This window comes from Talpa europaea (genome assembly GCF_964194135.1).
Source record: "Talpa europaea genome assembly, chromosome: 12".
Classification (NCBI taxonomy): domain Eukaryota; kingdom Metazoa; phylum Chordata; class Mammalia; order Eulipotyphla; family Talpidae; genus Talpa; species Talpa europaea.
Genome location: NC_140079.1, coordinates 58082151 through 58107147, shown reverse-complemented (window position 1 = coordinate 58107147; position 24997 = coordinate 58082151). Strand labels below are relative to the sequence as shown.

Sequence of the window (24997 nt, the reverse complement as noted above, 5' to 3'; positions counted from 1 at the left end):
AGCCGAGAGTCCTTCTAAAGTTAAATCAAAGCACTTCTCTGCTAGTCTTCTGATGATTCCTCAATTCACTCAGAGTAAAAGCCTAAGTCTTTACTATGACTTACACAGTCCTCCAAATGCCCCCTCTCTGACCACTGCATTGCCCGTCACCCATCCATAACACTCCCAATTCCCCTATACTTGTCAATAAGACAATTCCTTTCTAGTTCACTAAATAATTACTTATTTGCTATGTTGAATATTTATTTCCCCCTGCTGGGATAGGATATAAGCTCCCCAGGGCAGGCCTCTTTATTTATTTTATTCACTGTTGTAGCTCAAGCCACTGGTACATAGTAAATGCTCATAAATATTTTTTGGGTAAATGAATGAATGACTTAGGAAGTGTGGGTTAGCCAAAGATTGGGGAGAGGATTGGCAGCAGGTAGCAATCTTAAGAAGCAGTTTGATTACTATGGGGAGAAGGAAAATTTTGCTAACTTGTAAAAAGTAAAAAGATTGCCAAGAGACCCTGAGTTTTATAACTCCTTTAAGAGCCTTTTTACTGAATTATTTTAATTGTTAAGTGCACAGTTAGCAGAGCCCTGACCTAGGACTTTGGTAATGGATGATGTTTGGACTCCCAAGAATATTTTTGCACTGGGGAGAGAAAGCTTGGTTCCACAATTTGCATCTCTTTTAGTTGTGTGAGCTCAATCAAAGTCATTTCATTGGAAAATAATATCCCCTTGGTTGACTTATAAAATTCTTTTGGCTCTCAGATGAGATAACGTTTGGGAAAGCCACCATCATCATTATGATCGTCCCTGTGTGAGAAGTCTTCTGAAGCAAGGCCAACCTCAGGAAACATGGCAGGCAACTTGTCTCACTGGCACCCCTTGCAAGGCAGCTTAATGTCTCTAAGCAGCAAAAACCCATAAGGAGAGACAGAGTATTTGCTTAGCTCCTTTCAATTCATCTGATTCATTTTAAGTGTCCAGTGAATTCAGATTCACTCCATCCTACCTAAAGACACTTTCCACAACTTGTCCAGTTATAGCATCAGACTAGAAGTCTGGACTCTAACATTAGGTTACTATGAAGTTTCTCTGCAACTGAAGTCCCATGTACTAAAAGCACAAACTCTCTACCTTTGTGTCTCTTGGGTTTTACCTTTCCAAGTGTAGACACCCAAACAGGGCACAGAACACCATGAGGCTGACAGTTCACATCTGAAACTTGCCAGCAGCACCCAGCTCTTGCCCAACAGCTTGGGGTCACCTTCTTTCTAAGTCTCCCCCCCAAAAAAAGACCCCCACTGTCTGTAGGGGATACCAACCCTACAGTTGATTTTTTCCACTATTTCATTGACCAGAACAAAGAGAGAAAATGAGCCTTTGAATGCTTACGCAAACTAAAAATCCAAAACAAACACAGACACATGGCTTCTTCCTTGTCTTGATACGCCTAGTCCAGTATTCCTAAGCAAGCTTTTTTCCCCTCAGCAGATTCTCCATAGCCTCTTCAGCCTTATACATTGTTTTCCTTCCTATTTAAGATCAGTAATGAGAACTTGGCAGGAGAAAGACTGAAGTGGGTCAGGAGGCCCTTGTGGCTTTTCTCGGGCTTGTTTTCCACAGCCGACTCTAGCCTGCAACATACTTCGCAAGAATAAGTTGGCTGCAGATCTAACCCATGATAGAGGCCGCCACCGAGAGCAACATTTCTGACGAGTGAGACTGCAGCCACGAGCAGGCTTCCTGAAGCATAGAGCCTGGGTGTTTCCTTCCACACGCACATGCACACACACACATGCACATGTAGCAGCACACACTGGGGTCCTCATCCAGAACAGATGTTGCTGCCATGGTGCCAACCATGTGCCATGCATGGCATTTTCTTCTGCTAAGCTTCTAGCAATTGTTTTGCCTTTCTTCTCCCCTCCTTTAGACTCCCACCCCTGTGGGAGTCTGCATGGACAAATCCACTCCTGATTCATACTGGGCCAGACTCATATTTTTGTTGTTGTTGTTGTTATTGCAAACATTAGATACTTCCAAAGTTGGAAAAAAATTGAAAGAAAAGAGAAAAGAAAGAAACCACAACAACCCCCAAAGAAAACATGTTCTAACCCAGGAATGTACAATGCTTCATGCATGGGAAGCATCTTCCCACCTCTCCAAGCTTAACTACAGAATCTAGGGCTCCAAATTCCAACACATGAAAAAGACTGATTCATCCAGCCTTCAAAATCTATAAACTAGCTGCTCCCCCCAATAGCTAGGGTTTGCAGAAGTGCCACCACCTTCTTTCCAACTTACTCCATGTCTGCCAAACTATGATCACTTCTTCAAGTCCATTTATTCCTTTCTTTGCCTAAAATAGTAGTTGTAAGTGCTTACTGTGTGTCAAGATTACAAAAAGAAATTGGTCCCCAACACAGTATGTACAACAAAGCTCCAAAATAAAATTGCTACCCAATGAGGAATTGTACAGTGATATGAACAAAGTTTCATGGGAGCACAGAGAATAAAACAAATATCTTGCCCCAGTCATGTGAAGAACTTACAGAGGAGCAACCACTTGAAGTGAATTTTGCAGGATAAATAGGAACAGATGGAGAGAGAAGGATATGAAAGGAGACACACAATGTGGTCAGTAAGATTTTCTATACTAAAGCTACCTAAGAAATAAGCCAAATATATCATTGTCTTTTAATAACTAAATTTATATTTGACTCCTGCATCTTCAGGTTGGGCCCAGGCATACTCCATGTACTTCTTAGTTGGGAACCCAGATTTCAGGGTCAGCAGCTATCCAGGTATGTTCATATGGTGGATAGCAAGCATACAAGAGGGCCAGCTAATACAAGAGGGAAATGATCACTTCTATGATCCTTCTTACAAGAGGAAATGCATGACAGTGCTTTCAAGGCCATTGGACAAATAAAGCCTATGTTACATACACTCATGTCCCATTGGGAAAGCAAACCACAAAGTTAGGACCAAAGTTAGTAGAAAGGGAATCATATCCTGCCAAAAGTAAAATCATGACAAAGAAAGGGAGAATAAAAGGAATTATGGGCATCTACTAATATCTGCTAGTCAGCTCTCTTAGTCACAAATAGATGTTACATTCAAATTCACTCCACTTTTCCCCCAAGACACTCTAAAAATCTTATCTGATCATAGCATCAGACTTGAATAATCTCATGAAGTCTAGAATAATCTCATGATTTTCTTCAAGTCACTATACATCATCTGGAGCCCCATATCCTAAAATTTCAATCTCTTTACCTTGCACACACACATCCCATAGACAAAGAAATAAGATAACCACAATGAACATCCCCTTTCAAGAAAAATGATAAGAGGCATGTAAATGTCACTGGTCTACAACAATTCTGAAATCCCTCTGAGAAAAACTGTAAAATCCCTCCCCTGAGAATAGGAAATGCTTCTCATTCAATAGCTTTGATTACTTCCTCTGTATAGCTCCCAAATGTAGTCTTCAGTATTGCTCTTGGTTCTATTCTTTTGAAAGTTCATACTTTTCATCCTTATCATCCAATGGTCACAGAAGGTGGGCATTGGAGACCACCCTGGCCCCTTGCTTATTCTCCTGGTAGAATATAGGGAACCCAAAAATCTTTATATTCTTTCTAACAGTCAGTCTCTATTAATCTAAGCTATGGCACTTTGGCAATTCAGCTTCCACAAACTTTACCGGTTTTATACAATTAAATTTTGGTCAAATTCATATGCCAAGAACTATCCTCACAAGTCTTTTCAAGGCATGACTATAGACTTAATTCTAGGTATTCCCAGCTTATGAGGCTCCTCTGGGACAAAATCCTTCGTCTCTTTTCAGTGTGGGATTTTTTTGTGTTTCTCTTCAGTTGTTGTTCAGTTTCAAGGATCTTCTAGATGCCACTTTAATTCAATGAAAAGTCTTAACAAATGGTATAATGGTCCACCCCTTGAGTTGTTCTTATCTGAGATCATCTTAACTTCAGCCTTAGAAATCTTTTCAACACACAGCATTACTCAGTTTTATCTTTTACTACTTGAAGATAAGAAATGGCCTTGTTTTTCAGTACTACAAGTTCTGAAATTTCTAGTATTCCATATTCTCAGTCAATCTGCTAGCCAACTAGTGACTTTTTCTGAGTTCACCTCTTCTTGCAGTACCTTATTGAATGAAGGTAGTGACCACTAGAACTTGTAATATTCTTAAGATCTCTTTATCCAAAGCTAATAGGCTTTAAGTAAAATTTATGACCTACAAGTTATAACAGTTAACAATGTAACTTCCCTCATAACTACAGGAAACATTTAATCGAGTGTTTTGTGGTTAGATAATGTTTTGTTTCATTTTTACCCCAATTTCTTAAAAAGGTTCCTTTACATCCTGATGTGCCAGTCCAGAGCTATGGCTGTGCCCACTTTTGATACTAAACTAATCTCTGTATTAGTCAAGTATTACTGCAGTAATGCCTTAAAGAAGCAACCCCCAAATATAATTAGTGGATCACAGAAAATATTGCTAGTCTGCTCATTAAGCTAGTCCTAAAGTACGTGAAAGGATGTAAAATGCTTCGAGGTTAGAGAACTAAGCTAGGGGTAGATCACACAGGCTTTTGGATGGATGCCAGACTAAGGAATTTGGACTTCACCCTGTGTTCAATGTTCATTCAGTGAAGGCTTATAAGTAGAAGATGAATTAATCAGGATAGACTGTGATCACAAATTAACCTTGAAATCCCAGTTATTTAGTAAGACTAAAGGCTTATTTCTCACTCACTTTAAGTCTGGTGAAACTCTCTGGAGCATCTACCCATATTTTTCAACTTATCCCTTTGTCTTCTCAAAATGTGGTCCCCATGGCTGACTCCAAAGAGGCAGAGAAGAAATATAGGCAGAGGCCAGTAATGCTTGAGTCCCTTCAGTGAGAATTAATATGCCATTATTGCTTCCAAATTGCTAGACTATAATCACATGGCATCAAGCCTACCTCAGGCGAGCCAGGGACACATAAGGGAAAACACATATATCAGGTGAGCACACAGATGTGTCATGTGTGCTTTGGCAGCACATATACTGAAATTGGAATGACACAGAGATTAGCGTCACCCCTGTGGATTAGGATAACACACAAATTTGTCAGGCATTCCATATTTTTAGAAACAAAACAAAAACCAGACAAAACTGAAACAAACCAACCCTAGAAATCTGACTATAGAATTGAGGTTACCAGAGGGGGAGGGCAGGGGTGGGTTACAAAGAGGGGAGGAGGTTCAATGGACTATGGTGGGAGACTATGGGTGCCTGGTGGTGGGTGTGGTGTAAACATACCTCTGCACCAATTACAGTGTTGTAAACCAATGTTACCTCAATCAAAATAAAACTATCTCTGTCACAGGGGAAGATGATAGGGTTTGTATTTTAGGAAAAAAAAGCCATAGTGAGAAATTTTGACCATGAAAGTTAGAACCTTATTCATTCTTGCCTGAACTAAAGTGACTAATGAACTGAATAAGTGGAAAGAGAAGGGAGAAAAGAGACATTATAAAACCTATTTCTGCAGTAAAAAGGTGATCATTGGATGTTGGATGTGATGATGAGAGGGATAAAAGATGGACTTCACTGGGTGGGAGAGAGGGGAATAGTAGATGATGAGACCATGGACTTGTCTCTCGCATGAGTATCTATTTATTCTGAGATAAGCTCAGTCAACGATTTGTGAACACATATTGCTTGAATGTATACTCAGGGGAACAAAGAAAAGCCCTGGTTCCTACCTCTGCAGCTGGAGGTGTATGCTATTCTTAAGTGCTTGTGTGGGGGGACCTATTTGGAATGTCCACTTAGACAGCCTTGCCAAGGGCAGGGCCATGTTTGATTTTTCTGGATTTACACCCTCCCCCATTACATGCACATATACCCATTGAGTACAATATTAAACATTCTGTAAACAGTCAGTGAATATCCACATTTGACTAAGTGATGCTCATTTTATTCTCTCCTGTGGCAGATTCTTGTATGTAAATTCTTTATGCATCAAATATGGAATATTGGGAATTTGAGCTAGAATTAGTACATTATCTTTATATTTATCTTTTAATTAGAGAAACCGAGTAGGCAATTGACTGTACAGTATCTAGATATGAAAGATTCTGAACACATGGAGATGAAATCTGCTCCCCAGTGTCCTCTCCCTTGCGTGCTGGTTTGGAAGTTTAAAAAGTGCAAGTTTAATTTTCACCTCTATTGCTCATTCCCCAAGTGACCTTGGGGCATGGCCTTTTGTCTCATTTTCCTCATCAGTGGAATATGGATAATCATATTAATCTGCCTCGCCAGGCGATATGAGGACTAATTAAAAATGAGATTAGATTCAACAGAAGTCTTTCTAATGTGAGAAATATTAAACTTGGTGGTGCATGTCTGCAAAGCTGTCAGATTTCTGGGAATAGTCTCTGGCCTTGGCACTACTTGCAACCCCAATGGCACTGGGGCTCAGAGTCCACAGACCGCCCTGCTTGTTGGCCATATTGTGTCTTTCCTATTTTCATGCTCTGTGTGCCCAATCCAAGGGCCAGACCCCCCAAAACTGCCCATTAACTGAATAGCAGCAGCCAGTGATAGTTCCACCTCTTTAAACTCCTTCGGAAATGTGCTTCCCCCCTGTGTCCCTTCATGCTTCTTCTTTCCAGATAGAATCTCTGAAGGTTTGGGGTCTTAATAAATCAGTAAAACAGCTGAATTGATAAACTTACTAAATATTGCATGTATGTTAGATGGACTACTATAACTAAAGACCACTGACTGAGTAACTTAAACGACATTTAATTTCACAGTTCCAGAGGATGGAAATTACCACATCTAGGTGCTTAGAGATTTAACATCTCAATTTCTCAGTCAAGGCTCTCTTACTGTAGAGAGAGAGAGAGAAAGAGAGATAGGGAAAAAGGAAGAGAGGGAGAGAGAGAGGGAGAGAGAGAGAGAATGTTCAGCTTGCTCAGCTCTCTGCTGTCTCTTTTCTAAAGGCACTAATCCCATCATGGGGTCCCCACCTTCATGACCTCATCTGAGTACAATTACCTCCCCAAGATCCCAACATTTTGGGGGTTGGGGCTTCCACCTGTGTGTTTTGGAGAACACAAATGGTTCCACAGTAGCATGTGTTTTGCTCATGTTCACTTCACCGAAAACATCCTGCCACATAGACTAGGTTTCCCAATTTGTCCACTAGGCAGCTGCCTCCACTAGGTGTGGTGTGTGCTCCTATTTCTTCTCCAAATATAAAGTCATTTTTTGCCTTAAGATTTTATCTTTTATTTAGTTGCAAATATACATTAGCCATTGACACCTTAGTATAACAGCTGCTTTCCAGAGAACAAGGAGAATATGCAATACCATAGAAGGGATGGAGATTTTGGTTATGGGGTTTGTCAGGAAGCAGAGAGTCCAGAATGGAGGTGAGGGTGGAAACAAAATGAGAACAGGGACTGAAGACAAGTGGACATAGCATTAATACTCTACCTCAAATATCAACAATAGGACAGAAGAGAGATGAGTAGGTTTTTCAGATGTATTTTGCCTGCCTTGAATACACATTGGATACAGTCATTCTGTCCCCACAGTTGAACAAGGTAAATGGTAATAAGATCCCTGGGAATATTTGTTATAATTAAGAGAGGAAGAATGAACTGGTTATCCATCATTCAGTAGATCTGGAAGAGCTACTCTCCATTTCACAGAAAACCATCACTACATAGACTATCTAAGCTCAGGATATCCAACATATATGCACGATTAATTTATTTAAAGTTTTCAAAGAGTGAGTGACAAAGTTATACCAGAAAATAATATACAGACATTGGAAAAGTAAATAATATTGCAATTGTGGAATCAATTGCATGAGTATTATTGAATAAGAATTCATTAAGAATTGCACTTAGGGGCATCCCTGGTGGCTCAAGGGGATAAGACACAGCACTATGAAGCTGCCTACAGATACTGCAGCACGAGTTCACCACCATCCAGGGTGGTAACTCACATGGCACAGCAGACCTCTCCTGTCTTAACCACTCTTCCCCTCAGCAGTGTATTTCAGTGGATCTACCTATTCTGCTCCCCACTCTGTCTCTGGCCTGTCTTTGGCCACTCTTAATCTCTGGCCTGCACCCCAGCTCTTATATGCATAAATAAATAAATCTTTAAAAAAAAATGCACTTAGGAAGCAACCAGAAATGGCACCTGGTCACATGGTACACTTAATAACATTATTGAGTCTTTATTGAAGATCAGATGAACACTAAGGAATTATTACCATTCCTTTTTTACTGACAGGAAAACTGAGGGGCCGAGAATGTGGTTCATATTCCAAAGACATAGATTTAGCAACTGTGGGACTAATAAATGAACCCATGTGGTCTGAGTCCAGAGTCCTTGCTCTTAAACTGGTAGGAAGATGAAGAAACACATAAACTAGAAATGTGGGACTTTTAGAAAACTCAACTGAGAGAGTTGGGTGCTGATCACAGGTTGGGACACCTCCTCGGGCTTTATGTTTCAAACCCGGGCGAGAGGAGGAAGAGGAGGCATCCCAGTGAACCCTGCTCAGCAAGGATTGGAGACTAAGGAAATGAGACTGGGGTGCATGTTGTGAAACAGATGCAGTCAATCAGTGGGTGAGTGGATAAGATACACAGACAAGCATCCCGTAGATAAAGGGAATGTAAACAAGACACTTGCACAGAGAATAGGTTCCATATGGGTGAAAGCGAGATTGGATGGACCCACCAATTAATGTAGAACAGAGCAGCCAGGCTGACACCCCAGGATGGCGTGACAGGTTGAGGATGAGAACCACAATAATCAGCCACACAAATTGAGCTGTTCAGAGACACAGGAACTCAAACATTAGACCAGGGCTAAAAGAAACAAGACTATTGGCAAGAAAATATTCTAGAATAAACATGACACCTCCCTCCTGCCATTTCTCAACTCAGCTGGACCTGGCTATTACTGGGGATGATAAAATAGTCATGTCTAAGTTGTGGGGAAAACCTGGCAGAATTGGGCAGCAGGAAAAACAACTGTGCTGGGACCCCCTAGGTCTGTGTTTAGATGGAAAAAAAAAATGTGTCGTGCTTCTCATTGTGAAGCAGGGCATGGTCTGCTGGCTGATCAGATTTATTTCTCATGACTCTGTCCATCAATTTAGTAAGGAATCTTTCTAGCTATTTTTTTCAATGAGAATTTTTTGAGAAATGCACAGCATGATTTGAATAGACCAAATGTCATTTTTGACTATTTGACAAAAACCTTTATTTCATTGGTCTTCCACCCAAATGTACCTATTCAACAAGTGCTGACCATTTCCTTTCGTAATTACTCATCTTTTGGGTTGTTCTATTCCCTGTTACGACAGCCAGTTCTGTTCCTCCTGATTCATAGATTCTTGAAATCCATGACTGTGTCCCTCCATTTCTTTCCCACATTCCCCATATCATCCCACATCCAGCTATGGAAGCATGAACTTTTCTCATGTCGTCCAGCTACTGAAACCTTGAGTTGTTCCCTGATATCTTCAGGATAAGGAGTAGATTCCTCTGGATGGAGATTTTGACCTCATTCCAAACTGGGGCCATTAATACCCAAGGCAGAAAACCACAGATACAGCTTTTCTCTTTCCATCAGAAATCTTGGCTTATATTCATCCTCCTGCTGGGATTTTTCTCCTCACCACACTGCCCAAATCCTATCCATCCTTCAAAGATTAAGTCTAATCCCATAGACTCCAGAAAGCCTTTCTCAAGTGTGCCAGCCCCTTTCCTGCTCTGAACTTGGAGAGCCCATTCCAGCAGTGCCATTACTAACTTTGGGAAGGGAACCTCCGTTGGCCTGTGATTTCTTTCCTATTGTCTCCGATGTTGTTCATTTTCTGTCTTATTTAGTGCTAATGCCTCGGAAGCTGCTTTAAGGCAAAGACTGTGATTCATAGAGTGTATCATGGTGCCTTGTACTTAGAAGATACTCGACATACGGCAGAGTTCGATGTCCCAGGACTCCAGCCACTAACCATGCCTACTTCATAGTCCAGGTTTTGAAGTTAAATATCCTAGATGACTTATTACTCAAGGATTGCTGTGACACTGATTTTTCCTCAGACAGAAGGTGGTTGCTCATGCCAATAATTTTGGTGGGGGCTGGAGCAGGAGTGCCTCACTGGGAAACTGAGGGGGACACCTTGTTATGTTGGAGGCAGGGAGAGCATGTCGGCCTGGTCATGGCCCAGGTCTGAGCCTCAGACAACTGCTCTGCTGTTTTTCTTCTGACAGGTTCCATGATAGCTTTGGGCCTTGTTTTTCACCTCTATGGGTAAGCATGACAGTGGCATCTAACTCACTGAACTATGGTGAAAGCTTTATGAGACCCTGGGTACAAACCCAACAGCAAAGCACCTTGCACCAGCATGCACCAGCTATAAAGCATGTCTCACTAGGTGCACATTTATACATGTGTGCACATACATATAACCATACATGTATATCACATGTGCATTATATAGAAGTGTGTGCTTCACATACACACGATACATACCTAGGGAAGACAGAAAATAGGTGTTATGAGCTATACCCTATGAACACGCATGAAAGCTTGAAGAAATGTTGATTTAGATTTACCCCAAAGTGACACCTTTTAAAGAGGTGGGTGTGGTATCAGAATGACAATAGGCCTTGCCAACTTCATCAACTACTCTGCTTTCTTTGAACAGCATTTCTCACCCTCAGAGCCTCTGCTTTCTCCTCAAAATGTCTTATTTTCAGTGTGCCTGATTGCTGAGGGGAGGATGAAGGGAGGGAGGGAGCGAGAGGGGGAGAGAGAGGAGAGGAATTAGAGAAAATGGGAAAGTGAAAAAAAAAAAAAGACACTCAGCAAACAGCAGGAGGGCCAAGAAAAATATTTAATCCAAACAATGAATATTGTCATTTCCTCCCACAGTCTGCATTCCCAGTCCTCTTCCACGGGCAGTCTGGGGGAGCCAAGAAATGCTGGGCTCCGTGGCATGCATGTGTTTGTGGTAGGGGCGCCAGTAGTGGGGGTACACACGCGTGTCCGGGGCTGCGGTGGAGCATAACATTCCCCTGCCAGCTCACGCCTGCCATGAACTGCGGGCTGGCCAAGGAACCAGCCTACAGGACCAGAAGGAAGGAGAGAGGCTCAAAGTCAGAGCAGCCCCCCAACAATGGGCCCTGGACCTACTCGCAGGGGCCACTTACCTTTCCATCCATTTCTCCAGCCACAGAGTCTCCACTTCTGACACCTGCTTCCTCATCCTCTGTGTCCTTCACTGTCCAGAGTCATGTGGGCTCTTGAACAAAGCATGAGCTGTTTGATGTTCCAATCTTGTGGGTTGTGGCCAAACCTGACTCTGCCTCGGGGCAGAGGGCCCCGAGGGTCTTGAGGGCGCAGTCACCCAGAGGTCGGGACACACAGCACGAGCCCCGTCTGCTCGGCAGGTGCCTGCAGGGCCTTCAATTCTGCTGTCAGTTTCATCCTTCTGAATCTTTAAGTTTGGTTCTTAAAGTCTAAGAACCTAAACCTGAAAGGTCTCGCTAAGCTGTTTTCAAGTAACATTTTTGAGTAACTGATGATGAGAATAGAGACTGGGGGCTCTAGGGAACAGCATAGAGGAAAGGCATCTGCTCTTGGAGGAAATGTAAGAGAATTGGAAAACAAAAAGTATTTTGCCTTCCTAGTTTAGAAAGTCGATCCTGGAGGGGATGCATGAGTCTCACTCACCAAACAATGGGTAAGCATCTCTCTACTGAGTTTGTTAGGCACAGTGCTGGTGCTGCTGATGGAAGAAAATGGCATGGATAAGGAAGCTGAGTGGAAATGGCATTGCCCCATGGTGTTGGTGGAGTCTGAAACTCTTCTTCCAAATGAGGTTTGATGGTGTGTTACTATTAGCCTGACTGGGAGCAGCCCTCTGGGCATACGGCCATCAGGCCACCAGAGCATCTGCTGCTACATCCCCAGACAGTGTCTTGAGAATCAGGCTATGTGGTTCTAGAAGGAGGTGATGCTACTCTGAAATCAGGCTTTGAGAGCAGCAGATGGAGAACCACTGGTGTAGACTCTGGACCAGCAACTGCACAGGACCAAGTGCTCCAGAGAACAGGGAAAGCCTGGAGGAAAGACAGGCATGAGGTTGATACAGGCATGAGGAGGACAAAAGGTCTTGGCATTTGTTGTTGTTCATTTGTTTTAGGACTAGCTTTGGGATTTGATGCAGAGAGGCCAGACAGTGACCTTATATTGTGGAGACCAGAGGGAGGAGTGAAGGGGATGGCAGGGAGTTGAGCCCAGGGTGCCCCCACCTGTGCAGTTTTGGTAAAAGATGCAGGGGGATAAGGACCCAAAGCAGAGTATTCTACCTTAGCTGAAGCCTCAGGGACACACAAGGACCAGGGCACACACCTCCTCTAGCCCTGGCTCACTCTGTGGGGTGGCATTTCTCCTCAGAGGGGCAGATCACACATTTGCAAGAGGGCTGTGACATTTATTTTTTTTAATTTATTTTTATTTATTTATTTATACAAGCACTGGATATAGTCAGAAGCGCGGGAGGGTGAGAGAATTCACCAGAGCCAGAGCGGGGAGCAGAGCAGGCAGAAGGACCGAAGTACACTGCTGAGGGGAGCAGCGGGCAGCAGGAGAGGTTTGCGTGCCATGTGGGACCCTCCTCCGGTAGTCGGGGAGCAGCCGGGGATCGAACCAGCGCTCCAGAGGCTGCGGGCAGCTTCGCAACCCAGCGCCCAACCGCTGCGCCACCGGGGAGGCCCTGTGACATTTTGTTTTAAAGCCCCAAAGACAGTGTCACAAGGGCCCTTCTCCAATCTCTCTCCCTTGAGAAGTCCGACTCCAACTTTGAGCTGATGTTTTTCTGACACAGAGAGAGGCGCCCTCCACCACACTCTCTTCCCTGTTTGGGGCTCCAACTCCCTGCCTCTTCCTGGGGTGGGCAAGAAGCTCAGGGCCACGTTGGATGGAGAGAAGAGCCTATGCAGGAGGCAGGCTGTGTGCGTTTGTGAGGGAGGACTCTCGTGCTGCTGGGTCTGTTTGCAGCTGAATGAAAGGGGCTGTAAGGAGGTTATTTTTGACTGAAAAGCAAGTTGCAAAGAGTCTTCCCACCTTCCTGTTTGCTCGTGGCCCACGTCAGAGAAAAGGTGTCTGTGGTATTTGGAGTGTTTCAGAGAGTCAGACATAGTAATCAGTAACTACTATGGTGTTAGGGGAAGCCAGTCAGGTCTTTGCCATACTGTTTGTGGAAGTTCTAGTCCGTGCCCCTGTTGTAGAGCAACCCCGATACAAAACGGGGTGCCTGACTGTGGGTCCTCACCCGCGCGCTTAAAAGGACTTATCAATGCTCTACTGCAGGCACACCTGAAAGGTTAATAAAAGGTTTATTTACAAGGGAAGGGGAAATGAGGAAATGTACAGCTCAGGGAGAAAAGTGGGAGACAAAGTTTTAAATGACTCCTACCTGATCCGCCGATCAGGAATCCCAAAATGGCACTCTGAGAGCTGGCCGCCAGCCAGGAGCCATGAAGCCAGGAGGCGAGTGATAGCGAGACCCCTAAGGCCCACGTGTTTGGTTTTTATATCCAACCTGGCTGCCCAACTCCACCCTTAGGTCCCAGCCACCCTCCCTTTGGTGGTGATGGGATTTGTCTTTCCCAATGTCTTGATGGCTTTAGTCTGGAGTGCGGGTGGGGTCCACAAAGCCTGTATGGGATTAACTCAGGACATCATTTCCCCATAACAATTCCCCCCTTTCACTTTTTGTCACCATTTCCATGGTAATGAAGATCAAACATATGGATGCTGGGATACAGCTCAGGACATCATTTCCCCCAACACCCCTTGTCATATGACTTTCGTCTTTGCTGGCTTAGATGAGCGCATTGGTGGTGGAAGTGAATGGGGGCATCTCAAGTATCTGTGGCTTTAACTCTAAAGTGTTGATGGCAGAATCTTGAGGTTTTCTGACCAGAGTCTTGATGGAAGGAGCATGGACACCGTCCCACAACAGCAAAAGCAGCAGCCGTTTTCCCATCTCCTCCCTGACGCTGGAATTCAGAGAGTTCTTACAACAACAGGCAGGAACTGTGCTAAACATTTTACCTCACATTGCTCATTTATTCCTTACAACAACCCTGTGGGGTAGGTGTTTTATTTCCATTCACAAAAGAAAATAAAATTAGGAAGCTGCTCAGAGTTGGATACTTGCAAGGAGCAGAGCTGGGATACAGTAGAGGATCATCTAGCTCCACCATCAGGCTCTTAATAACATACTGTACAGCCTTGATCATTTTCTTGGGCTGGAGCTGTGAAGCTCTGGGCACCTGGAAGCAAATGAAATAATTACAGGTGAAAGAATTTATTTGACCTTATTTTATTTGCTTTTCTCTTCCCATCTCAATGTATCCCAACTATTTCTCCCAGCGATTAGTTTTTTGTACCACTTGGTTATTTCAAGTGATTTGCTCTAGATATCAGATATAAACAAGCTGGTTTAAATCAAGCTTCTCTTTCAGATCCTATGAAGATGGATATTTGCTTTTCCTTTTTTGAGGGTCTAATGGAAAGCACAGGAGAGGTTTAAGCCCTCACATGGGCCAGTGTGGGGCCTTCCATGGGTGGGTAAAGCACAGTAGACAACAAAACTAGCCCACAAGTTTTGATCCCTATCAGTCTGCTTCCCTCAGCCCACCCAAAAGAATGTGTATCTTCATTGCCTTTCTCCTGATTACATCTTGCTTATCTATTGTTTGTAGAGTAGAACTTTGACCTTCAAAGGGCTACTCTTGATAGTTTGAGCTTTTAACTAGTAGCTCAGCCTCAGCGGGTCCTTAGTATCTTAGTGATTAATGATTTTGCCAAGGTCAGGGTTGAATGTAGATTTCAGAGCTGGGAAACAAGGAGCGAATCTCTTGGTTCTCAAGGAGCCAAATGACCTATGTGGCATCCCCACATGACTGGCATCCCATAAAGTCCTTGCAAATAGAGTGTCCTTATGAAAATACTAACAAGGTCATTTAAAAATGCCCTGCCTTTAATTAACAATAATGTTTTATACACTTGAAACTTGCTAAGAGAGTGGATTTTATGTGTTCTTAGCCCACACAAAAAAGGCAGTGGTGAGAAGAGATAGGTGTGTGAATTAGCTTCATTTTGACAATCATTTCCCAACATATAGATATATCAAAATATTCCAGTGTACATCCTAAATATATACAACTTTTGTCATCATGCTTCAGTAAAGTTGGAGGAAAAAATGCCCCGCATTGCAGGGGTCCAGAATTAGGCCCCTAATCCCAGGCAGCTGTTAAAACCCAATCACTTAGCTATAGATGTTTCCAAGTTAGACCTAGGACAGCCATGGTTTTGCTGCCTTCTTTCAGCTCTTGGGTTCAGTTTCTTTTGTTTTTGGCCCCTAGTGATTTGGCTGCCTTTCTTATTATCCTGGCTTTGAAACTGGAAGGATAGAGTTAAATTTTATCCAACATTTGAAAAATACTTATAGGAGTACTTTGAAATGAAATGAACTTTCAGATATAGTCTACTCTTTACATTTGGAAACAAATATATACTTTTACTTTACCTTCCTAAGACACACACACACATTTCTTTCAACTTCAGTGCCTGTAGTATCTATATTTATAATAAAAGAAAAAGAAAAAACTAAATACCCATAGTAGTTGGACATATGTCTAATTTATATGATTTTTAGGAAGCAACATGCCTAGTAATTTTTTTAGCAGTAAGGAAATACTGAAAAGAAAGGATCTAGTCATAAAGTATGCTAAGGAAATATAGTTAGTCATCATCCTACTTATTTATTTGTTGAGAACCTATTGTGCATCAGGCACTGAACTAGTAACTTGTACTACAAAGATTGGACTCTGATCCCTTGATACATTCAAAGTGTTAAGTCCTGTAGTATATGTAAGGATAAGATATATAGGAGAATAATGCAGAGGTGGGGAGAATTGTCTGGGTCCAGGAAGCCAGGTGAGATTTTGCAGAAGAGGGTATATTTGAGAAACTATTACTGCACCAACTATCTGAGGGTATCTGTCTGTTTTCATCTTACATTTTCCAAGAAGACTGTCACAAACCCACATATGTGACATCATTGGCAGCCTCCCACCCCAACGGGTGAGCGCTGGGAAGTAGAAAAGCTCCAATTCCTCTCTTCTTCAGATGACTTCAAAGAGCAGCACAAAGCCTGATTTGGCATTCTGAGGCCCAGAAATAAACATTTCTCGGTTTTAGACATCTGTGATAGTGCTGTTTCCAGTCATTAGGGAAATATAGACTGACAAAACCCCAAGACCAGAAGGAGGTAGAATGTTTACCTGCAATGGAGAAAAACATAAGTGAAGTCGTGGGGAACCAAGGGTGCTGAGATGAGATATACCACCTTTTTCTTGTTTCCATGTTGGATCACTGTGTTCATTTCATAATTAATACCCCTGAACCTAAGACCTTTTTATAGAGGTGCCAAAGGAATTGAAGTTGCCCTGCATTTCTGAGAAATTAAAAAATTAATGAAATCATCAATCATGGATGCTTAGTATAATAGAAAGAACATCAGGTCAAGAACCAAAAGATTTGGGCTCTGTTCCCAGAATTCCCATTAACTAGCCTTGCAAGCAAGACATCCCACCATCTTAAGGCTCCATTTCATCATTTGTAAAATAAGAGTTTTGTACTAGTCTTCAGGGCCCCTTCCAGCATTAGCATTTCATGTATCTATGGTCCTTTAAAAAAAGCATTCTGCTTATCCCTGAGAAGCCTCAAAGGCCTTCCAAGTTTTGCCCCTGATATTCTAAAAGAGGCCTAGCAATAAAGCCCAGGAATAATCAGAGGGCAAATCTATGGGATGGAAAGAGAATAAAAATCAGGCTTTCCATTTAGTGGTGAGGCAGAAAGAAGAAATCAGTGCATGCGCTTGAATACATTTCCATTCCCATCAGCTGTAAGGACTCTATTTGGTACAGCACCGGAACTGGCCTGGAAAAGGGCTCTTTACAGTCTTGATGCAGCCCAATCAATGTGAAGAAATGGATATGGGTCTCATTTGTGATACACATAATTGAAAGGCTTTGATGGGAAATGATGTAGGAAGGAGAAAAGAGTGATAGGTGTCAGGTAAAAACTGGATTAGGGCCTCCCCTGGTGGCGCAGCGGTTGAGCGCTGGGCTGTGAAGCTGCCCACAGCCTCTGCAGTGCCGATTTGATCCCGGCTGCCAGGCAAGGGTCCCACATGGTGTTCAGACCTCTCCTGCTGTGCCTGCTGCTCCCCTCAGCAGTGTATTTCATCAGTCTGCCTGTTCTGTTCCCCGCTCTGGCTCTGGTGAATTCTCTCACCCTCCCGCGCTTCTGACTGTACCCAGTGCTTGTATAAATAAATAAATAAATCTTAAAAAAAAAAAACAAACAAACAAAAAAAAACTCGATTAGCTTTTTCTCCTAGTCCAAAGCACTCCTCCAGATGATAAATCAGCATTCTGACCCTATGACCTAACTGGGGATAGTCACATCTGGCTAAGATACCAGCCTGTAGGTTAGCAGAGCAGAAGGTCTAAAGACCAAGCTAACCTTTCTTAAATTTCAACTGGTTATGACTTCTATTGAAAGCAGTAGAAGAAAAATGCTCTTAATCTAATTCAGGTAGGAGAGATATTATCAGCCTATCAGTCAAAGTTTATGGTACATTTCTCAAGGGTGGACCCTGTGGCATCTCCCACATCTCTGTTTTTTAGAGGCTCCTTCCCCTTGGACAGCTTTCTCAGGCTCCTCTTCCCGTCTGCATTGCCCACTACTACACTTTCTCTATAGAGTCTGGATGTAAAGAGCCAGCACCTGAAAGCGCGTGCAGACCTCCTGTCCACTTCTCTACAATAACACTCATTGCATTGAGGGAGCAATATTGCTTATTGTAAGTTCTTCTGGGTGTTGGTGCCATGTTTTATCACCATGTTCCCAGAACAGAGCTGTGTACAGCAGGCAGCCTCCCGCTTCATCCACTGCTCCTCTCAGCAGTGTATTTCATTAAATTCCCCTTTTCTGTTTTCCACTGGGAAACCATCTCCTTTCTCTCTTCTCGTTCTCTATTGTACACTAATTCTACTAAAGTTCTTTTCTATTGACTCTCTTAAAAAAATAATGCCCAGGACATGTAGGTGTGGAATAAAGAATTTTGAGTGTGAATGGATGATCACATTCTTAAGTATGAGATAGAGCCATCATCTCTATGGCTGACTCCCCAGAACAGCCTCAAATAGAAAACATAGCCAGATCTATAGCATAAAGGAGAAATGACATTTACTTCTTTTTTTTTTTTTTTTATAGAGGCATGCTTTATTTATTTGTTTGCTGGTTTGTTTGTTTGTTTTGTTTATACATGCACTGGGTACAGTCAGAAGCGCGGGAGGGTGAGAGAATTCACCAGAGCCAGAGCGGGGAGCAGAGCAGGCAGAAGGACCGAAGTACACTGCTGAGGGGAGCAGCGGGCGGCAGGAGAGGTCTGCACGCCATGTGGGACCCTCCTCCGGTGGCCGGGGAGCAGCCGGGGATCGAACCAGCGCCGCAGAGGCCGCACGCAGTTTCGCAACCCAGCGCCCAACCGCTGCGCCACCGGGGAGGCCCTAGACATTTACTTCTGATATACTTCGTAGGTTAGATAGTTGGACCCCAAGTAGCACAGCCATTCCTCTTTGTATTTCATCATAGACAGCCATTTATGTGGCCACCTCATCTGCCTGGAACACAGCTCGCTGGCAAGGAAAACCTTGCAATAACAACTCAGATAGGTATGATCAAGCTCATAAGTCACAAGAGGAGCAATCCAGACTATCTGAGACTTAGGTTATTCACTTTAGGTATAATTCTGAGAAGCTTGACTCTTGGCTCAGAGATAAATCATTCATGAATGTGTGTGTGTGTGTGTGTGTGCATGCGCTTCTGTGTTTGTTGGAGAAGGCTCATTTAACAATAAAGTAAATAGTTCAATGCAAATAACCTCCCTGGAATTGAAAATAAAGAATTTTCTGTATTAAACATTGTATTCTGTAAATTATTAAAAGATCACAAACACGAATTTTTAAGTTTTCTTTTGTCATAATGGTAAAAATATAAATGTGCTTTCTAAGGGAATGCAAAAGCTTCATTTTCTTATGTTATGGAATAAATGAGGACTGTGCATGGGTAATGAAGAATTCACCTATGGGCACATTGTGCAGGAAAACCATGTCACAAACCCTCCCTTGGGAAAGTTCCCCTGGGGCAGTGCTGTCCTGAGTCCACACCTTTCAATGACTGAGATTTAGATTTCCCCGTCTACATCCAGTGTTCAGATACTTTCAAAACATTGGATCAATTAGTCATTTTTCCCTTCCTATTTTTTTCCATTGTAACCCTGGACTCAAGCTGTCAGGCTTCCCAGGCTCGTGTTGCCATAGGAGACTCTGTTTGTTTAGGGTGGAGTGGTTGTTTTTGGCAGGTTGGGGGAGGAGCAATTAATTCTAATAGGTATACGGTAAATTAAATACTTGCGTCCTTCCAACCTTTTCTCTGTATTTCTGTTCCATTTTATAAATCCCCTTCTCTTCCCAGATGGCAGTTTGAGAGCAGAAAAGAAGCAGTTTCTAGAAATCATGTCCAAGTTATAGCAACAGAAGTCCTGTGGGACATAGAGAAGGTCACCTAGACCATTTCTGCTCTTTTCAGCATATCTTCCCTAATGTTCTTGAGATGAGATGCCATCCTTGGGAAAGGCTCTTGAAAGATTCCCCAGGATCCCCTATTAATCCATTCAAATGTTTTACTTGTTTTGTTGAAACAGAAGATCTTCTTCAGATTTCCATTTAATGCCTCATACCGAAGACCATGCTGTTATATGTAGGAAAAGTATTTTGGGTCCTCTTTGGATTTTTATAGGCAATTACATGAAAAAGAAAAAACAGATTCAGTTTTGTCAGTGAGTCAGTTAGGGTTGGAGGAACAGTAACAGATGCTATGTTAGATAAAGAAAATATACTCCAAACATTTGAAAAAGAAAAACTCTGGGGGAATCGCAAGAGATGTATCCAGTTCCCCTGGGATGACCCAGCAGCCTCTGAAGGTGTTCAGGGGACAGCTAGTTGCAGTTTGGATCCTATTATTTGGCTGTAATAATGGACCCAAGTCCTGGTTGTATAGTTACTCCAATTTCTCAAGAGCTGGAGCAACTGACTCCAGTGTTAAAGTCCCATGCTCGTCTCAGAATCTTTTGTCTTTTATCCCAGGGAGGCCTGTGTTAAAAACAGAATTCATTTTCACTTCCCGCTCTCAACTGACATTTCTAGGCAGCTGGGGGACAGCTGTTGAGTTCCACCCCACAAGTAGCAGCTTTTCAGTGGTTGGCAAACTGGTATACATCTGGAACAGAGTTCAAGTGACCTCAGGACCCCATAGAATAAATCAAAACATTGAAGTAATAACTTGGATGAGCTCATTCTGATGTAACTCAATTGCTAAAAATTATTTAATGGCCATTTTTTTAGGTTAGTGATCTCTCTCATCAAAACACAGTGAAATAGGGGCCTTCTATTTGACATTTAGGGAGGATGGCAGGCAGAGAATTAGAGCGTGTAAACTGAAAGATGGGCTCAGAACTCAGGAGTCTACTGACTAAGGAGCTTGAACACTAGATGTTACTGAGGATTTGCAATTGGGCACCCACTCGGGATGGGGAGCAGCTAATGTGACTGAGTAGGTGGACTGGCTGTTGTACCTCCAAGATGCTGTGGGGCACTTTCTCCGGAGTGGTGCTAGAAAAACAAGACATTGGACCCGCAAGCTAATTTTTAACCATTTGTTGCCATTCTTATGATACATTCCCTTTCGGGGTGAAACACTCCATTCACTCTGGTTTGGCCTGGGCCTCTTTCCCATCCTGGTTCCTGGTCACTTGTGGCAGAAAATGGGAGTGGATGGAAATGGTTTAGTTTTCTCTAGTCTCATCTTGTGTCCAGCTGCTGTGTATGAAGTGGCTAGGCATGCACCACTAATTCTGTTCCAGCACAGCTGCTGCAAACCTAGCCCTTGCACTCTGAGAAGACATTGTTCAAGTCTTTTTTAGCACTCCAGGGCTACTATGGGCTCTAAGAACAAGTCCCAGGACAAGTGGTAGAGGTTCTGGTCCTTAACATGAGAAGTAGCAAAAAGTCAAGATACAGGAATTCTAATCTCAAGCTCTGCTACATGCCTTAGCTCTATGTCCCAGGCAAGTTTGGTCATCTCTATGTATCCATTTCCTCACTGAATAAATGGGGCTTTTTAAGCCTGTGCTCAACAGAGTTAAAATGTGTGAAACACTTTTATAACCTATACAGACCAATTATTACAAGATGAAAATGTTGATCAAGGAATTTGAATGAACTATCACCCTGGGATCAGTGCAGGTGCTGCACATTAACTCTGATAACTCCATAGTGCCAGTAGTCTTTAGATTTTTCAACCTCCTAAGAAGGTTAAGTCACCGTATCCTGTACCTTGGGTGCCCTCCCTAATCTCTTGAGTCCCATGTGCTAGGTTAGTGTGGGGAATGGAAGGGAGAGGCACAGTGAGGCTGGACTTTGACACTGACCCCCAAACTCCCTACAGCCTTTCCAAGCAGATGGTTGGTGTGACACAATCAACAACCGGGCCTATTGTCACTATGATGGGGGAGACTGCTGCTCATCCACACTCTCCTCCAAGAAGGTAAGTGGGGGCCCCTGAGATGTGGGGAGAGGACGGCAACTCTAGGAATAAAGGCAGCTGCTTTCACCTGCTCTTTCATTCTATCCAACAGTCAAGAAGAGGGAAATGTAATGAGCAAATATCAGAGCTTCTAAAGCAATAGGACTGAGGGCAGTAATTTCTTAGGATAGTTTAGTTGAAAACAATTTATAAATTGTCCATCTATTAACACCTTCAGAAAAGCCATGTCTCTTACTACTGAAAGATTCACACTGGGGACCTCCCAGGTGGCACAGGCGGTTGAGCTCCACGCTGTGAAGCTGTCCACAGCCTCTGCAGCATGGGTTCGATCCCGGCCAGCCAGCGAGAATCCCACATGGTGCAGCAGACCTCTCCTGTCTTGCCCGCTGCTCCCCTCAGCAGTGTATTTCGTTAGTCTGCTTGTTCTGTTCCCTGCTCTGTCTCCAGTGAATCCTCTCACCCTCCCACACATCTGGCCTGTACCCCGGTTCTTGTATAAATAAATAAATCTTTAAAAAAAAGATTCACACTGGTTTATCATTGTCCAGGAAATGCCTCTGTAGGCAGAGAATAATGGCCTCACCTTGAGAAAGCAGGAGAGCCAATGAAGTGATGTCCAGTTATTATTAATCTCCATCATTAAGCTAATAATCCAATAAAGTATATTCTAAGCATATTGCAGGCATATAGTCAATGGCTACCACATCCTACCTGGAGCACTCCCAGGACCATATCCAGAGCCTCTTGTCATGCCCTTCATCACTATTGCTCTGAGCTCCATTTAATTAGAAGATATCAAATAGGTTAAATATTTGCAGTTGTATGATTTTTTCAAAAAAGTGCTCCAAAGATATTTGATGCCATTTGGCCAATTAGATGGATCAGAAATATGCAAGGGATCATATTTACTTACTTGTGTGTCTCCACAATAAAATCACACTTCCATGATCATTTCTGTACAAACTGAGTTAAGTCATCCAACCTCTCTTGACTTTCCCTATAAAAAGAAAAAGCTAATATTCATTTTACCCACCTTATGGGGAATTTTTGAAGATAATAGCAACAAAAACATTGACAGCAGTAGTTTTAGACAATAACATTAATATTAGAAGTAGTGGTAACAGGTGTTGAGGTAGCTAGAAATATCTAGTTTCTTTTTTTAACTACACAAATATCCTCTGGAGCAGTTACTTCTGGCCTCCTCATTTTACACATGAAGAAAGTGAAACAAGGAAGGTCACCTTGCCCAAAGCAACATTGTGTGTGAGAGAACTGAGTGTTAATTTCAGCTCTGTGATAGTAAATACATTATTCCACCCTTCCTCTGGGACCAAGTGAGAAGAGCAAAAGCTGGTTGAAAAGTGTGAGGCTTGACACACAAATGGGTTATTGTGACTTTTCTTTGATTCTCCAGGTCATTCCTTTTGCTGCTGACTGTGACCTGGATGAATGCACCTGCCGAGATCCCAAGGCTGAAGAAAATCAGTAACTCTGAGATCAAGCCCCTCCTTCACTGCCCTGGAGGCAGTAAGAGAGAGGTCTCCTTGCAGAGAAACAAAAGGTGAATGAAGAAAAAAGGTCATGAAATAAAGGAAGGAAGAAGAGCATATGGGATATTAGGAGAAATACAACAGGATGTTTATAGGTGCCAATTATTGCATCAAATAGCCCAAGATTCATAGGTAAAGGTTTATTCAAAGTGAAAGTTGATTGAAAATGGAAGGAGAAATATGATAGATAGACGAGGACCCTCCTCCCCCATTTATATTCTCTTCAACCCCTCAATTATTGATCCATTCCCTTCCCTGCACCCTGCCAACTTGTGAACCAATCCCAAAATGCTAGAAGCAAAGTTGCCAGGGACACTGTCGCTATGCATTTTGAATGGATAGCCATCTTTTGAGGCTCATCTATCTTCAACTGGCTCTCTCTTCCTTTTGTGTAGTCTCCCTTAGTAACAATGAGGTTAGTTATTAATTCTTTGTAAGTATTTAAACATAATTATATAAATATATATATTATATTTTTTGCTGTCTACTAAGCCTAAAAATTATCCATTGTTCCACATATGCTGCTGTGAAGTTCATGTCCAGAATGAATGTTGAAGGTTTGGGGACAGAAAAGCAAGTTCTTCTGCCATTTTTCTGTTGATGGGGAATTGTCAGGTTGAGGGGAAAGTGGAGAAGAGAGAGAGATTAGATAAAGGTCTTGGTGATAACATGTGAGCTAGTCATCTTTTTTCATGAGCTGGGAGCTGGCTTTTGAGGAGAGTAGAATGATAGCACTAGGAGAAAGGGGAAGTTGGGAATGACCACTGATGGTGCATCTGGGAAAATGAAACTACAGTTCTTGAATATTCCTCCCCAAAGAATATGTTATCTTCTCTTCACTGCTCAGAACTCTTAGTTGCAGTTGGTAAGACCCAGAGATTTTTATACTTCCATACGTGCCTATTCCAAGTGTGGCTCTCAGCCAGCTGGTCAGTCAACAAGTTCAGATTAGGGCTCATTTTCTGATTGCCAGAATCGCAGGAACTCATGCATTCCTCATGCTTGACTTGTGGTCTCACTTCTAAGTCCCCAAGCCTGGCCATCATTCCCAGCCACGTGACCAATTGTTGATTTTCTGGGGGGAAAAATGTCATGGAAATGACATCGGGAAAAGGTGGGAGGAGATGGAAGAACAGGCCGCATGGAGAAGCCAAGAAAGGCCTTAGAGAAGGAAGCAGTCAGGGGTAAGTCCAGGCCCAGGGCAGGAGGATGAAAGGAGTCGAGGATACTCAGCCTTGTTCCAAGTCTCCAAAGCTGACAAAAGGGAATCCTTTGAACAATGCAGAATCTGAGGTAAATTCTATTTAAGTGTGATGTATCCAACTTGTGATCCAGAGTTTTTGATTTAAGCAAGCTAGGGAAACACATGGAGCGAGAGTGACACTCTGTGGGCAGAGAGAAGAATTTCAGCTATTTGGGGTCCACTTTGTTGTCCTTACCCTTTCTCCTTCAGTAGCCGATCTGTACATGAAATGACCACATCAACCTGCTTCTGTTTAAGTACCAGGCTAACCCTTTCTTCATGGGGTCTATTATAATTATGAGTTTTGGTCAATTTCCAGATTAGATCTTGTGGAAGGAAAGTCAGGAGCTAATTTCTTGTTCAACATCTCAGTTTTGTCACCTCAGAAAGAGTTG

General features: G+C 42.8%; 1 protein-coding gene across 2 annotated transcripts in view; it reads left to right on the top strand.

Annotated features, from left to right (window-relative positions):
- The window catches only part of PAPPA2 (pappalysin 2), a gene marked incomplete at its 3' end in the record, with an annotated part of 286538 nt that extends 263240 nt beyond the window's left edge, over nt 1–23298 (top strand). For both annotated transcript variants that reach the window (XM_084251295.1, XM_084251294.1), the window contains exons 21-22: nt 21711–21809; nt 23224–23298. In XM_084251295.1, coding sequence (XP_084107421.1) covers nt 21711–21809; nt 23224–23298 — 174 coding nt within the window. The remainder of the gene's footprint in view (nt 1–21710; nt 21810–23223) is intronic.
- Nucleotides 23299–24997: the final 1699 nt, after the last annotated feature.